This window comes from Tupaia chinensis, unplaced genomic scaffold (genome assembly GCF_000334495.1).
Source record: "Tupaia chinensis unplaced genomic scaffold, TupChi_1.0 Scaffold000140_1, whole genome shotgun sequence".
Lineage (NCBI taxonomy): Eukaryota > Metazoa > Chordata > Mammalia > Scandentia > Tupaiidae > Tupaia > Tupaia belangeri.
Genome location: NW_006159610.1, coordinates 6,210,024 through 6,227,271, shown reverse-complemented (window position 1 = coordinate 6,227,271; position 17,248 = coordinate 6,210,024). Strand labels below are relative to the sequence as shown.

The 17,248-nt window shown below is 38.9% G+C and overlaps 1 protein-coding gene across 1 annotated transcript in view; it reads right to left on the bottom strand.

The window, feature by feature from the left end:
* Positions 1-2,174: 2,174 nt before the first annotated feature.
* The window catches only part of TRIM24 (tripartite motif containing 24), a gene marked incomplete at its 5' end in the record, with an annotated part of 63,271 nt that continues 48,197 nt past the window's right edge, over positions 2,175-17,248 (bottom strand). The window contains 6 exon segments of the mRNA XM_014586483.1: positions 2,175-2,984; positions 3,389-3,538; positions 6,714-6,788; positions 10,215-10,347; positions 11,099-11,427; positions 13,806-13,974. Of these exon segments, the coding sequence (XP_014441969.1) occupies positions 2,775-2,984; positions 3,389-3,538; positions 6,714-6,788; positions 10,215-10,347; positions 11,099-11,427; positions 13,806-13,974 (1,066 nt within the window).

Below are 17,248 nucleotides of genomic sequence, written 5' to 3'. Positions count from 1 at the left end.
TTAAAAGATTAATATGGCACTGACCATAAAAGTAGTAGTTTGGGATATATCAGAAGAAATTCGGGCTCAGATACACTTAGGACTTAAAGGAAAAAAATAATTTCCTATCTTCCATTGTAATGATTCTGAATTTATCTGCGTTGTCCTGTTTTAATTCAAGAGACTTGTAGGAGAGAACAAATCATCAGAACAGCATTGTAAGACACCAACAACACACTCATTAGCAACAGCTGCACAGTTGCTGTGCTAAAATGGCTGGAGCATAAAGAACAAAACAAAACAGAACAAAAACAAAAACAAAAGGAATATGCATTATTATAAAAATTTGTTCAAATAGTCTTTGGAGAACAAATGCCAAATGCATATTCAAAATAACACAACAAACACCACCATGTAACACATATTTGCAAAAGTGATCTTTTTTATAAGTAATACATAACTGATTTATTATGGACAACACCTAAGCCTATATAGAAAATGGAAAGCTATTATTAATAAGTTCTTTTTCTCCTTATATTTGATCTTTAGCAGTACTTGAAAACCCAATGACTTAGCAACAGAATATTTTCAAATTGTCCCTTTTAAGAAGTAATGCTGGGGGTGGAACAGAGGGGCTCAGGAAAAACTAATTAAGAGACTCAAGATAGCATGTAACAGATAAATGGGTTATGGACAGGTAAAACACAACAGAGTTTAAAAAAAAAAAAGCAGAAAAACAGAAACAAAAACAACCACAACCAAAAAACTGTTGTCAGTCATTCATATATAATGTTAAGATACACACATGTATATAATATACATATATACATAATGTATATATATATAAAATATACATATTATGTATAATACATGCATGTATCTCAAGAAAATGAAAACTAGACTTAATAGTGAAGGTATACACCATAATACTCACTGTTGAACATGATGAATATGTTAGTATGATGTGGCCATGATCTGATTATCATACACTGTATGATAATGAAAAACTGTTTTATCCCTCGGAGATGTACAATTAAATGTAAACAAAAAATTATAAAATAAATAAAATGTAAGAGAAAAAAAATAGTGTCATTTAAATAAAAGCAAGCCCTGGATGTCAAACTTATGAAAGATGATATAATCCAAAGAACAGTATTCTTCCTAGTCGGCTATATTTTTATTCTATCATCCTAAAGGAAAAAATTTCCTACTCAATGTTTCATAAATAAAGGTTTACTTTGACAAACTAAAACTATTCATGTGTAAGTATTTTGTCAAATGTTAAATTAATATATGGCACAGCAACAGTCTTCTATCCTAATTATCTTTGACAAGTTCATCTGATCCTAAGAAATAATAAGTAAAGGGAACTAAAGCCCAAACTCCTGAGAGAAGGGATTGTGGTGTGGCCATTCCTCCTGGGGGGTGGGGGGGTGGGGTGGGTGATTTCTCACTCGTGCTTGTGCGCTCGCTCTCTCTCTCTCTCTCTCTCTCCTGGTGAGCAGACGTACCCAACAGCAAAAACAAAACCAAAATCAGGAAAATAATAAAATAAAAAAGAACAAATGGATGTCAGTTAAACCATCTAGGTTTGGCCCATTAAACATGCTTGTACAAATCTGTATCACTATCAGAATCTAAATTGAGAACTAAGTTGGTCAAAGATTAAATTTGAGGTTATGACTCCTTACAAAAAAATTAAAAATTAAATTTAAAAAATCAGAAATAGATGCTCCCAAACAATTTTTTACTTTATTTCTCTTACCTGTCTGCTTCCAAATCTTGCAATACATTTTCATTCCAAATTATAATAACATGAAAAGTAGTCCCTTTTCAGGGGAACTTATACTTAATGTCCAATAGGGTATATGATGAAGAAACCTTACATCAAATACATTACACAGTATTTGTATTTGATATTTTGGATGGTTCCACAAAAAGCCATAGTGCAAACAATGGGGTTTGCTATAAAAGGACTGCCTGCACAGCCAAAAAGAAAAAAAAAAAAAAAAAAAGGAAAAATGGAAGAAAAAACAGACAAATGACACAGACACACAGCAAAACCAAACATGGGTATATTTACTTTCCTCAGTGGAAGAGGCTGAGGAAAATTTAGACAAGTATGAAAAATGGCCTCAAAAATCTGCTATAGCAAACACCTCTATAAACAAGATAAAAACAAAAAAATCAAACACTTGATTTCCTGATTTTCTTTAATACAGTTGTCATCTTACACAACATACTATTGGGTGCCTTCTTAATTGCATCTAATCTACCCTCCTGCCCTGGTCAGCGTCCTGGGATGACACTCGTCACCTCTCGTGTTCACGGAGCACTGCTCTCTAGGTACAGACCACCTAACTCATGTGGCCAGGCCGTAATCGATGGGTAGTGATATCCATGTTCTAAAAACAGGCTAATGCACATATTCAAATCACATCACATGTTCAAGTTACAGGGTCCGGTTAAGTCCATTTCCTTCTACGTGGCCATCACTCCCAACGGTTTTGAAATCCAAACAGTTGGAAGACTGTCTTTTTGTTGTTAATTGATTTTCTCTTCCTTCTTGGCATCTTTTCCTCCTCCCCTCCTTCCATTTATCCCTTGCTTCCTCCTGTTCTTTTTTTTATGGTAAGAGGTTAAAAGAAATAGATTATTAAGGAAATCAAAGTCTAGTAAACTTCAAAAACAGAGAGATCAGAATGGTCTCACATTTTTCTTTGTATTGATGTTAAATTACTGACAGATGTTTTTTAAAAACAAATCTAAAAACCAGCATGTAGAGACGGTGTTGTTTATTTAAGCAACTGGCGCTCCTCAGTGCTTTTGAGGCGTTTCTTCCGGGGCTGTACAAAGTCGTCATCTGAATCGTCACTACATTTATTATCTTCTGATTCATTCCTGAATTCAAGTTTAGGAAACTTTTTTTCTGGATAAAGGTTCTTTAGAAGTTCTTCAAAATAGCTTTCAAGTTTTATACCAGCATTAGCTACTTCTGAATCAGGCTGTTAGATAAAAATAAAAATATAAATTAAAAATTAAAGACCATTATTTTTGGTAGTCAATAAAAGTAATAAATCTCTCAACACTTGTTCGCTTTTGACTCTTGGGATTATGAATATCACTAGAGTATTCTGGAAAATGTTTATTCATGGTTACTGGTATTAAAAGAGTCTTCTTGTTATTGGCTGTAGTTTTCATTTCTACTCGCCATATAATGAACCCATGAATATATAAATTTAGATAAAGACTTCATAATTACCTCTTTAATTCCCTAGCAGACCTGAATGATTAGAAATTTATTCTATCAGAGACATCTTGGTCTCTTTATTTGTTGATAAGGGGTTTGGTTTAATTAATTTCACATTGCTATTTCTATTGTTTATCCCCTCCCCCCACCCCCACTCACCTCATTGAATTCAGCACAGTTCTGAAAGATCAATCTAAAATCAGCTATAAAATCTTCAGGCTTCGTGTACATGGGATAATCTTCTTGAAGTCTTTTCTTGATGGTTGATAAATCCATTGGATTTTTAATGATTTTGTAATAGTCAGGCACCTTTCAAAACAAATGAGGCACTATAATACCAATAACTGAATTCTCATTGGTCATGAATAAATTCTACATGAAGCGGTAAAAATTCAGATTGTTCTCTGTCTGTCCTAGGAGAGGCTGCCCATTCGGGAGTCTTTACAAGTGCCGATTGCCTTCCACACACTGGTAAAGGTGTCTTGTCACTTGGCCCAAAACTTTTACCCTTATTATTTTTAAAACATTTATTTATCATTATTATTATTTTAATTTGCTATAGCGAACACGTACTCACTAGAGAAAGAGAGAGGAAAAGAGAGAGAGAGAGAGAGCTGCCAGGTCTGGGACTCAAACTGCAATTGACCTTTTGGGTTTTAACTACCATGCAGCCAGCTGACCACTGCCATTATTTTTATTGATTTCTTTTTTCTGAGAGATTTTTTGCTATAGGGTGTGTGTGCTCACCACAGACAGAGGCAGAAAGTGAGAAATCACCCCCAAGAAAGATGGTCATGTCACAACCCCTTCTCCTCTTGGGATCTTGGGCTTGCATGCAGATGTGCCCAGCATGAGTTTCAAGCCACCAGGTCTAGACTTAAATTACAGTTGGCCACATGGCAGTACAGTGCATGAACCACTACTCCACCTGCTGGTCCCATCCTGTCATTATTTTTAGTAAGAACTGTCTTCACATATTTCCCCTTAAACTGTCTCTTATTCTATTTTTTAAAAGAATTATTTACTTAATTCCATTTGTTGTTGTTGTTGTTGTTATTATTATTCTTAATTTGACCAGACAGACGGAGAGAGAGAAAAGGAAAAGGAGAAAGCAAGCCACCAGTTCCAAAACCCGAACTGCGGTAGGCCATGTAGGAGTCCAGCACCTTTAACCTCCACACCACCTGACAGCCCAACTACCCCACTTCATTATTAAACATCATAATTAAACAAAGAGCTATTATTAGAAAAAGAGCATAACTTCTAGTAGGACTTGGCATGTTTTTGCTGTATGCATGACAGCAAGTAGCAAAGAAGCCTAAAGCTGGTGTGAGCCCAGCTCTGCACTCAGGAGCAGATCCTGGGTGAGTTACTGAACCTTGCTGGACTTCACCTTGGTTTCTCCGTATTCCAAATAGGGATAATCCCGGCAACGGCACAATGTTTTGGGAAGACTGTATGATATGTTTAAGAAAAATACGTCTATTTTATTGCTGCTGTTATTACTAATACCAAGTGTAACTGTAAGCCAAGGTTCTGATTCTACCTTAAATTTGTAAGTTTGTACTGCTGCAACAAGCCTCTTTGAGTTTTCTACCCTACCTCTTTTGAGTAGAAAGCCCCTTCCCCCTAAAAGTTATCTTCTGTTTCTCAACTTCTCAAAGTTGTTCTTAAGAAAGAAGTTGATCGCCTGCCTTGTTGCCTGGTAGTCCAAGGGGGCAAGATCTTACATGGCCAACTGTGCAATTCAACTTTCAAGCACGGCAGTGTGAAAAATACATGGGATACATGTACACACATGACTCAAGTCCCAAAAGGATGGAGAAATGGAGAACAAGGGGATGCAGTGTGACCATGCACCATTGAGGGGAGCCTTCTCCCTCTGGCAAGCACACATCCTCTGGCAAATTTTAAAAAATAAAAAAAGAAAGAAGACACAAAGACAGAAAGGAAAGGAAAGGAAAGGAAAGGAAAGGAAAGGAAAGGAAAGGAAAGGAAAGGAAAGGAAAGGAAAGGAAAGGAAAGGAAAGGAAAGGAAAGGAAAGGAAAGGAAAGGAAAGGAAAGGAAAGGAAAGGAAAGGAAAGGAAAGGAAAGGAAAGGAAAGGAAAGGAAAGGAAAGGAAAGGAAAGGAAAGGAAAGGAAAGGAAAAGGAAAAGGAAAGGAACAGGAAAAGGAAAGGAAAAGAAAAGAAAAGAAAAAGAAAAAGAAAAAGTAAAAGTTGACTATTATCAGCCAAATATATTTACTAGGTAGTTTTTTTTAATACTGCAATAATTTTTAAAATTTATGACCTTATAAAACAAAGTTATTGAATTTTTAAGGTATTTCAGACATCGGAGAATAGAAGGAAAACATGTTTTGGATAGCAGTCCCTTTCTAGCACAATTATTCATTAAATTCATTTCGAATTTCCAAAATGAACCTTATAATGTCAATGGTTACATAAATACATCTCTTCCTTCAATTTCTTTATTGTTAAGGTCTACTTATTACTTGAAATCTGGGCTAATAAGTATAGAAAGTTTTGAGGCCTTTACCTCAAATGGAAAGTTTTTTCCCCAGAAGACTGGGATATAATGCCCGAGTCTCAAAACATAGACACAGCTGGCAGAAATCATCCCAGAGAACAGTAGGGAAAACAAGTGAGATGTGGAAAATTGGGGCCGGCAGGTAGCATGGTGGCTAGGGGGCTGGACTCCGACATGGCTGACCATGATTCGAGTCCTGGATAAGGTGGTATGCTTTCTCACTTTTCCTCTCTCTCTTTTTCTGGTCAAATTAAAAAATAATATTTAATTAATAATTCCTTAAAAAAAAAAGAATTATTTTATTTAGGGACTAGTAGATGGCATAATGGTTATGTCACTGGACTCACATAGACGAATGCAGATCTAATCCCAGACCCAGCAGCTTAAAACAACATTGGGTGTATGTGTATGTACCAAGAAGAGAATAGAGAAGGGATTGAGGCATGGCCATCCTCCCTGGGGGGGGGGGGGACGGTGATTTCTCATTTTCTGTCTGTCTGGCGAGCGCATGCACCCAATGGAAAAAAATCTTTCTCTCTTGGGGGAAAAAAAAAAGGAATTATTTAATTTTATTCATCATTATTATTCTTTAAATTTGACCAGAGAGAGACAAAGAAAGAGAGAAACAAAGTGAGAAAGCAAGCCACCAGGCTGAGGACTCAAACTATATGGTCAGCCATGTGGGAGTCTAGCACCTTAACCATCATAAGTCATTCTTTACAGGGAAAAAATAAAAAAAAGAATAACTGAAAAGTGAACAGAAACCTTTGGCCAACTTGATGACTTTTAAATATATTTACTTATAACCAAAGCATTCAGTAGCAATAGTTTTTAAGATTTGAATTAAATATAAGAGACAATTGAAAAATGCTACAGAAACTAGATTTGCATGAAATAAAACTTTAGAAAAACTATACCACTGGGTAAACTTTTGCAAGATGACATTGATACTTACAGTCAGGGGAACTGGGTCTTGAAAAGCCAGGCTCATTTCATGGCAGTAAAGAAATAAAAGCAGACGTTCACACTTCTAAGCAAACAAAAATAAATAAAAATTAAAACAAAAATACAGCAAAACAATAAACTTACATTTTATTCTTGGGAGTTTTGTCCTCCTTGCCCATCATTTACTGAAAAGTACTCTCGTCTCTGTAATTAACTAAACTAAAACAGTATCACTAGAAACCTGTTTGAAGTTTTTTAAAAAGCAATTTCCACTTATTACTTTGGTTTGTGGATTGTTAATAGTCAATGAAGGAAGAACGTAGGTCTATTAAAAGGTCCAGAGGTAGTGCCTTTTCCCAGGGCCATCAACCCATCCCCCAGCCCTACTAGGGACAGTCCTAACATGTGCTCTGGTACTTCTCTGCTTGTGGTGTATTCCAGGAAACAGTGCACAAGTTCTGACAGTGAGAATTGTGTCCTATCTATCTAGCTATCTATTTATTGTCCGTTTTTATTTTAGGGCACATGTATTGCTAAAGAGAAAGAAAGTAAAAAGTCATCCCCCAGAGTACATGGCCCGTTGCAATCCCTTCTCCAGTCTCCTCTCAGGATTGTGAGGACACATGCACACGTGCGTACCTGGCTGGCGTGCCTTCCAGGCTACCGGGTTGAACTGTACAGTTGGCCAAGTGGGATTAAGTTCCCTAACTCCATGTTACCTGCCGGCCTGTGTTTGGGCAACACAACTCTTGTGTGGACTATTTTACTTGACAATATAGGAAAAGGGGAATTTTAGTAATGAAGTGTTGACTTACTAGTTTTATATATTGATTATAGTTTATACACTAACTGGACTTAATGTATAAAAAACTAATACCAGTTGGTTAAAGAATGAAATTTATGGAAAGTACACCAACTCACCCCCTTACTGCCAAGTTTCAACAAATTCTGAAAAAAATTTTATTTTGTGTCAGTCCCATGGCCTTGACGTTAAGGGGCCCAAATTCCATACAACCAACTATGTGGTGCAAGTCCCAGACCCAGCAGGTTAAGGAACATGCTGGGCATATGTACACGCGTGCCCAAAGGCTTGACAAGAGGAAGCTGTGGAGTAAAAGGAATTGCAGTGCGTCCATTCCCCCGGGGACTGGGAGTGCTTTCTTCTCTCCTCTGCACCTCTCTGGTGAGCACATGCATTATCTAGGCAAAAACAAAAAGAAACAAGCCACACTGGGCATGTGTATATGCATGCTCCAACACTCCCAGGACACAGAAGTGGACGAGAAGGGATTATGACATGAACCTGCCTCATTGGGGAGAACTTTGCCCCTCTTTGCTTCTCACTGGTGTGTGCATGTGTCCTCAGACAAATTTAAAGTAAAATGCATCTGTGGTAGAAATAAAATGAATAGAGGGACCAGCAAGTGCATGGGGGTTAAGGGCACTGAACTCCCACATGGCCGAGCTGGTTCATGTCCTGGACTTGGCAGCAACTCGCTTGCTCGCTTGCTCTAGCTCTCCCCCGCTCTGGTCAAATTAAAATTAAAAAAAAAAAAAAAAGAGAGAGAGTGAGAAAGAAAGCAAATGAATAGAAATGTACTCAGTGTAGGAGCCAGAAGGTGGTGTGGTGATTAAGGGTGCTGGATTCACACATGGCTGACTGAGGTTCAAGTCCCAGACCTGGTGGCTTGCTTTCTTGCTTTCCATTTTCTCTCTCTGGTCAAATTAAAAAATAATAATAATAGTAAATAGAATTAAATAAATAAACAAGAAATACTTTAAAAAGAAAAAGAAACTAACTAACTAAAAAGCCCAGGCTATATACTGACGATCTGCACTTCATGGTAGAGATAGAAATATTGGAGGGCATAAAAGCACTGAAAAGTTATGGATGCTGAAGACAGTGTGGAACAGAGTGGAAGAAGGGAAGCAAATAGAGAAGGACAGCGACAGAACAAATAGTGAGGAATGGCATTAGTGGGACACAGAAATGGCTTATTACTTATGGATGAGAGCACGTACAACATTCTCAACTGGGCTGGACTGAGGTGTATAGCTGGTTCATGTCCTGGACTTGGCAGCAACTCGCTTGCTCGCTTGCTCTAGCTCTCCCCCGCTCTGGTCAAATTAAAATTAAAAAAAAAAAAAAAGAGAGAGAGTGAGAAAGAAAGCAAATGAATAGAAATGTACTCAGTGTAGGAGCCAGAAGGTGGTGTGGTGATTAAGGGTGCTGGATTCACACATGGCTGACTGAGGTTCAAGTCCCAGACCTGGTGGCTTGCTTTCTTGCTTTCCCTTTTCTCTCTCTGGTAAATTTAACAAATAATAATAATAGTAAATAGAATTAAATAAATAAACAAGAAATACTTTAAAAAGAAAAAGAAACTAACTAACTAAAAAGCCCAGGCTATATACTGACGATCTGCACTTCATGGTAGAGATAGAAATATTGGAGGGCATAAAAGCACTGAAAAGTTATGGATGCTGAAGACAGTGTGGAACAGAGTGGAAGAAGGGAAGCAAATAGAGAAGGACAGCGACAGAACAAATAGTGAGGAATGGCATTAGTGGGACACAGAAATGGCTTATTACTTATGGATGAGAGCACGTACAACATTCTCAACTGGACTGGTCTGAGAAGTATTACATGCTGGGCAAGTTCTTTTTACAAGTCAAATGATATATAGTGATTGAAAGTTAAATATAATGAGGATAATAATAATGTGAAAAAAAAATGATGAAAAGCTATTTGATGATGATGATGATGTGGATAGTAATGTCTTTGCTTTGACTGATATACATGGTGTTCCTGCTGGGAAAAGAATGTAATACACTGTAAAGATATATGGGATTCAATGTAATATAAACAAGATTATCATAATAATAAATTAAATTAAATTAAAAAAGAAAATGGACTGCAAAATAAATTGTTTTGAAGGGGAAAAAAAAAAGAAAAAAGAAAAAAAAAGCCCAGGCTACGAAAAGGGCACATAGGGACCAGCAGATGGTGTAATAGCTATGTTGCTGAACTCCCATGTGGTCGACTGAGGTTTGATTCCTGGACCCTTTGGCTTAAACTCAAACTCAGGCCGGGCGGGTGTGCGTGCGTGCCCGCCCAAAATCCCGAGGGGAGAATGGAGGAAAAGGGACTGTAGCGTGGCCATACCTCCCAGAGGATGATTTCTCGCTTTCTGTCTCACTGTCTCTCTCTGTCTTTCTGGTGAGCACAATGCCCTATAGCAAAAACGTCTCAAAAAATAAAGGGGTGGGGGGGAACTTATGTATAGTACTGTGAGTTTTGTTTATTTGTTTGTTTTTTTAAAAAAGAGCAGTCACTTTTTAATTATTTAAGATTCTTATACCTTTTTTGGGGGGACATCCCAGAAAAAAGAAAACAGTAAAAAATGTGATGGCAAAGGCACTTCTTTGGTCAAAGGCATGCCTATATCCCCACAATGTATTTAAGCAAGACTGCTCGTTTCACACTCTAGGGGGAAACACTGAGACTTACCCGTTTATCTATAGGCGTCAGTTTAACAAGGCCTTCAGTTTTCTTTTTTTCTGAATTGTGACTTGGAGCATCACAATCATATTCAACTTCTGGTTTAGATAAGTCTCGACAGAAAGTGCAAATCCACTCTCCACTGTTGGGGAATAATGTACCTTTGAGTTCTTAATGCATTATTTCTCTCTTAATTACCCTTTGCCACATCTTAAATACCATCGAATTTCCTTGGCAAAAGCGTCTATCACATACCGAGTATCTGCTAGGTTCCCAGCACCACAGTGAGGAAACGCAGAGACACAGTGCAAGTCTAGTTCATGTGTAGTTGAGGAGCATAACATGCATACATGGAAAAACCACTAAAAAGTGAATATAAATTAATCTAGGGCTGGTATGAGGTATAACTGGCAATATTTCCTCCAAGAATGTAAGAAAACGGGAAGTTCTTTGCATCATTTTAACTTCACATTTAAATTTTACAAATACAGCCTCTGAATTCATGCCAAGATCAACCTGAAAGCTCTTTAACATCATCTCAGGATTCTTATAGGGATTGGGAACTTACGTGAGACATTTGTAAATTACACAGTTCCATGCCTAGGAAATAACATGCAATAAACTGTGGGAACTGGTAGAAATAAAGGTCACTGTCCTAACACCTTGTAGTAACTTAAATGGAACAGACTAGAGTTTTGAGAGCAGTACAGGTAATAGGAGGCAGGGTATGGAGGCCCTATCTTGTCTGTGGTTTTAGCGAATGCATTTGTACCAAAAAGAATTTCATTTAAGGTTTTACAAAGGCTTAATGTTATAATCAACAATCCTCAAAGACTCACGACTATTATTACCTGAAGGAAAGACTGTGGGAAGGTAACAAAGCAGTATCTTACCTCGGGAAATTGGTCAATGTGGGCACATGACAAGACAGGTGGAACACTTTGGGACACTTCTCACAGCAGAGCAGTTCCCCTCCATTCTGACACACTGCGCACCAGTCCTCGTTGGGATCGTCCTCTTTCCTTGTGTCTCCGACATGCAGAGGCGACTTTTGGGAGGCGTCCAGCCACTCCGGTTTTCCATTGGCGGGGTTGGCCGGGTGGAGTCCAGGTTGGTCGCCTGTGCTATCCGGGGCATCTGACCTTGGTGCAGTCTCCTCAGAAGCAGAGCTCTGACTGCTGTTTAAGAGCAGGGAGGTGAGTATGCTTCTTGGATAGTTGGTCTGCAATAGGAAGAGATGACAGTGCATTTTTTCTTTAAAAGCTGGCACTTTCATTAGCAGTCCTATAATTTTGGACTAAAGACTGCTTCTCATGGCACCTGGTTACTTGAAGGAGTCTGTGAATGTGTGTGAGAACAGATCATGATGGCTGCTAATTTTATCAAGTGTTTCTAATAGTGTAGGAGACATTAATCTCCTATCAGAACCAGTGTTTGGCAGTAAGGAGTGCAGATAACATAGAAAAACCCTTTTCAGTATGCTGATAGCTATAGAAATTAGAAAATGGGTGGACAGAGCACAAGTCAACTGCATGAATTATAAATACACTTCACTGTAGCTGTTCATTGGAATTATGACTAGAATACAAAAAATACACCTATAAGATGACACCAAATTTTGTATTAAGCCCAGGATGGGGAAAATTTTGTTAACAACAAAAACTATCTCTTCCCTTAAAGATTTTCTTAAAATCCTGATGTAATAGAGGACCAAGAGTAGGTGTAATGCTTATGTTACTGGACTCCCACGTAGTCGACTCTACTGCGGTAAGAGTCCCGGACCTGTTGGCTTAAACTCATGCCAGGCACGTGTGCATGTGTGCCCAAGATCCCGAGAGGAGAATGAAGGAGAATGGACTGCGGCATGGCCATCACCCATGGGGGGGGGGGTGTGATTTCTTGCTTTCTGTCTCTCTGATTCTTTCTTTCTGGTGAGCACATGCACCCTATATCAAAAACCTCTCCAAAAGCAAACAAACAAACAAACAAGCAAAAGGTACATTTTTCTGCAGTTCGTAGGAAAAACTACTGGGTTGTTGGAAAAGTCATGATGTATTTTTACACATAAAACCATAGAAAACATACATCATGACTTTTCTGACACCACAATATTTTCAAATCTAGCCTTTTCTTTTACTATTTATTGCCGGATTTGTAAATAAAATGTGTATGATGCAATTTCTTGGACTTTCAATTCCAAATGATACACACACATAACTCATTCATCTTAGCACAGTTTTTATTAAGCATTTTTTTTTTAAAGTTAGTAAGTACCAGTATGACTCTCTATGGTTAGCACCTACTTCCAGTATTTTTTAAAGGATTGCTTTATTTTATCTTGTCTGTCTGTTTATTTATTTATTTAAATTTGACCAGAAAGTGACACAGAGAGAAGGAAAGTAAGAAAGCAGCCTGTTAGGCCTGGGACTCGAAACACAGTCCAGTCATGTGTGAGTCCAGCACCCTTAACCACCATGCCACATGCTGGCCCCTAACCCACTACTGATAGTTCATATTGGTAATATACTAGCTAAGTACCCGGAAAATCACAACTTTTAGTTAAATGCACATTCAGATGGATTATATTACAGTTTTCAGTTACAACTGTATTGTCTTTTTGACTACATAAATATTTTTTACACCAATATGGTTTCGTCACTATTGCTCACTGCAGTAGACACTAAGACTGTATTTCTTCTGTGTACAACTTATTTTCATTAAATCAGTAACGATCTCATTTTTTCTCATCTGTTTATTTCTCTAGGTACTTATCTCCAACAAGGTTCTGACATGCCCCTCACGACTGTGGGGCACTGCCCTCCCCTCAGACACGCCCCGTAGAGTGCTTAGTCCTGCAGGAGTTGCTGTCCTGGGACTGCCCTTTTCTTTGCCTCGTTGCCTATCAGACCATGCTTCTGGTCTCACATCTTTCTGCTTCATAAATTACTTATTTTTAATGACTCAAGTTTTCAAATAGCTTCCTGGGAACAAACACATGGTTTTGTTTTTTGTTTTTGAGACCCTGCATGCACGTCTGTAAATGTTTATTTAATTTTCATGCATGAATATTGATTAGCCTGGGCATAGAATTCTGGTGAGAAAAATTATTTTTCCTTCCCAGTTTTGCCGTTTCTTTATTGTGCTCCAAGTTCCAGTGCCAGTGCTATAACTTGACATCTGGTCTCCATTGTATTAGGTGACTTTTCTCTGGAAGCTTACAGAATCTGCTCTTTTCCTCTGAACGTTGGGAGTTGGTGACAATGTGCCCTGAGTCTGTCTTCCTCTAGGACTCTGTTGCTGCAGCCCTATCCTCCCAGAGGCATGAAGTACACAGCATTTTCTTACTAGTTCTTTGGCAATTTCCTTTTATGCAGGTCACTCTGTTCTCCTTTTCCAATGTTCAGCCTCCTCATTTGAGCCTCTGATTTAAAACACTGGTTTCTATCTTTGTCTTTTTAATCTACTGAGATTCCTTCAAATTATTTTAATCTACTTAAGTATAGAACATTTTAAAAAGCTCCTAACAGCTACTTAAAAATTTCTCTCACCCAATACCAACCCCCCAAATAGCAATAGGACTGTAATCCCTGATATAATTACATTTTGAGGCCTAGATTCTTCGTCTGATTCTTGTTTCACTATCACAACAGGAAAATCATAATTTTCTGGTGGTCCGCTGTTTTCCTGTTTTATCCGGATTGGCTCCAACATGACCACAGGGACTTTGTGTGTAGAATCAGCTCCCGCTGGTTTGCTGGAGGAGCCAGAGCTGTAAATATGACAGAGAGGGGGCGGGGGAAAGTATAAGAATGCTATGCTAGACGCCTCAAAACAATATTTAACAATCTCTCCAGAACAATCCTATATTTTCACAACAGTGATAACTATGGTACATGAGCACAAAAGGTACAGAACTGAAATACAACAACTACATGCAAAAGTTTCATTTATAAGACATGACTATGTTGCTGAACTCCCATGTAGTCCACTGCGGTTCGAGTCCCACCCCCGGTGGCTTAAACTCACGCCGGGCATGTGTGCATGCGTGCCCAAGATCCCAAGAGTAGAATGGAAGAGAAGGGATTGTGGCGTGGCCATCCTCACTGGGGGGTGATTTCTCGCTTTCTATCTCTCTTTCTCTGTCTTTCTAGTGAGCGCACGCGTCCTATAGCAAAAAGATCGTTTTAAAAATGTTTTACATAATAACCTATCTAGTTACATATCTTGAGAGATACAGAAATAAGTTTAAATATAACCTGAATTAAAATAAAAATGACTTCAATATTCTGAGGCTCTAAAACTGGGTAATCAACATTATCATCTCAGAACTAACATCTTGGGCTTTCTCATTTTTATCTCTAGTCAATGGCAAAAGGAACACCAGGTTCACATTAACAAGCTGTTGTGTAGGTGTGAGGACAATTAACTAGAAATACACTCATTGGTATTCTGCTATCAACAGTTAAAGAAAGTAGAGCAGTGAGGTCTGGGTGAGCTCCATGGGACCACAGTAATGTGCAGCTCTGGGGAAACCCATGTGGTGAATGTGGTTTGACTCACAGGCCCAGCTGGCTTAAAACATGTGTGTGGTCAAGTGCCCAGGATTGGATGGGCAGGACCAGATCGGAAGGGGCCCATGGCATGACCAGACCCCGTGAAATGAGCTCCCTTCTCTCCCTCACAGGCATGTATGCATGCTCTATCAAAATAAAGAAAACAAAAATGTAAGGGAAGTATTAGGAGAAAAACTTCTTACAAATAGCTATTATGCTTTCATGGGAATAAACATTTTCTATTCAGAGAATGTTTCTTCCATGTGGTTAAACTACGGTGACTTTCAAGTATAATGAGGTGAAGAGCAAAAGAGTATCTAAATACAAATTGTCAACTGTGAACTTACTGCTTTTAAAGTATTAGTCGTCTGGAAAGTCATGGCATGTTTTTCTATGCAGCGACCCAATAAAACCAGGTCAGTCATGGTGGCTAAGCAGGGGCACAAGGCTTTGCACTGAAGCATGTGGGCCGACTTGCACATGCCAGGAACGAGCCTGGTGCCTACGTGACTATGCCTGTGGCTAGATGGGAAAGGGACCACAAAATAAGATTATTTTTTCCATTCATTTGTCAGAGGGTGCACAAAGAGGGCAAAAGGACTCCCATAGGGAATGGTCACGCTATAACTCCTTTTCCTCCATTTTTGCCTCCTTTCGGGATTTGGGGCACACACACGGCTCTGGTGTGGTTTTTTTTTTCGGAGAGGTCTTTGCTATAGGGTGCATGCGCTCAACACACAGAGAAAGACAAAGAGACAGAAAGCGATAAATCACCGTCGGGGGGGATGGCCACGCTGCAATCCCTTCTCCTCTGTTCTCTCAGGATCTTGGGCACACACACACACATGCCCGGCGTGAGTTTTAAGCCACCGGGTCTAGGATGTGAACTGCAGTTGACTATGTGGGAGACCAGCAACATAGCCATTACACTAACTGTTGGTCCCCTCTGGTGTGTTTTTCAACCAACTGCTGCCAGGTCTAGGACTGAAACCATGGGGCCAACCATGTGGAATCCAGCTGACATAACCACCAGGCCATGAGCAGTCCTACATGAAATCCTATTAAGAGTGCTTATCTTTCTCCCTCTTTAGAAATAAACAGGGACCAATAATAGGTGGTGTGCTGGCTCACACACATGACTGACCAGGGTTTGAATCCTGGACCTGATGACTTGAAAAGCATGCCAGGCACATGTGCATGCGTGCCCAAAATCAAGAGAGAAGACTGGAGGAAAAGGAATTGCAGTGTGGCCATCCCTCCGTGGTATGATTTCTTACTTTCCCTCTGCCTGTCTCTGTCTATCTCCCACAAGAGCATATGACAAAATCCTAAAACAAACAAACAAAAAATAAAAATAAATAAACGAACTTGTAGAACCAGGCCAAGCCTCTGTTCCACAGATGAGAGCATGCCAGACTAAGGAGCAAGAAGCCACATGCACACTGTGGTTGAAAACACACTGGATATGTGCACATGTGCCCAGAGGATCCTGGAGAAACAGAGGACTGGAGAGATGGGATCCGTGTGTGCAAAGTCCTACGGAGGGTATTTTCTCCCATCCTCAACATTCATGTTTGTGCTCTATCGTGAATAATAGTCATTTTAAGAAACAGAATCAATGTTTGGTCATTAGAAAATTAGAAAACATTGAAATTAACATAAAACTGCTTCTTTCCCCTAAGTTTGTCTTTGTATACCAACTTTGTTTCCCTACTAATATGCAAAAGTCAAACTTTTTTATTTTCAGTTTTTGCTATAGAGTGTGTACGCTTGTCAGAGAGAGACAGAGATAAAAAGAAAGTCAGAAATCAACCCTCTGTGGGGGCTGGCCATGCTGCAATCCCTTCTTCTCCAGTCTTCCCTCTGGATTTTGGGCAGTGTGCACAAAGTGTAATTGCCTAGCTGCCAGGTCCAGGACATGACCCAGTGCCTTAACCTTCATGCCACCAGCTGGTCAATACTTTTGTATTTTTAACATACAAATATTTTTCTTATTTAAAAATTTGCCAGTTGGGTGCATGTACTTGCCAGAGAGAGAGGAGGGAAAAAGAAAAAGCACCCCCCATAAAAGATGGTTATTCTGCAATTTCTTTTCTCCCATTTTTCCTGCACTTTGGATTTGGGGAAACAACACAGACAGGCTTGGCGTGTTTTTCAGTCACTGGATCCAGGACTCAAACCGCACAGTTGGCCATGTCGGGGCCCATCTGCCTTAATCACCACTTCACTGGCTGGCCCCATACAAACATTTTTTGATATTTGAAGATAAATTTGTACTTTACTCAATAATTTAAGTAAAGGATTAATATAATAGAGGGAGTTGAAAAGGTTGTAGGTTTTTTTAACTAAGGCACAAGTTTCAGTGTAAAAATTTTTTCAAATCTATGCCTTGCTATTTCATAATATACTTTGCACAAATTCTTTAAAGACCCCCCTGTATAATTATAATTAAAGTCTTAATTGGAAAACTAATAAAATAAGCTGTTTAAA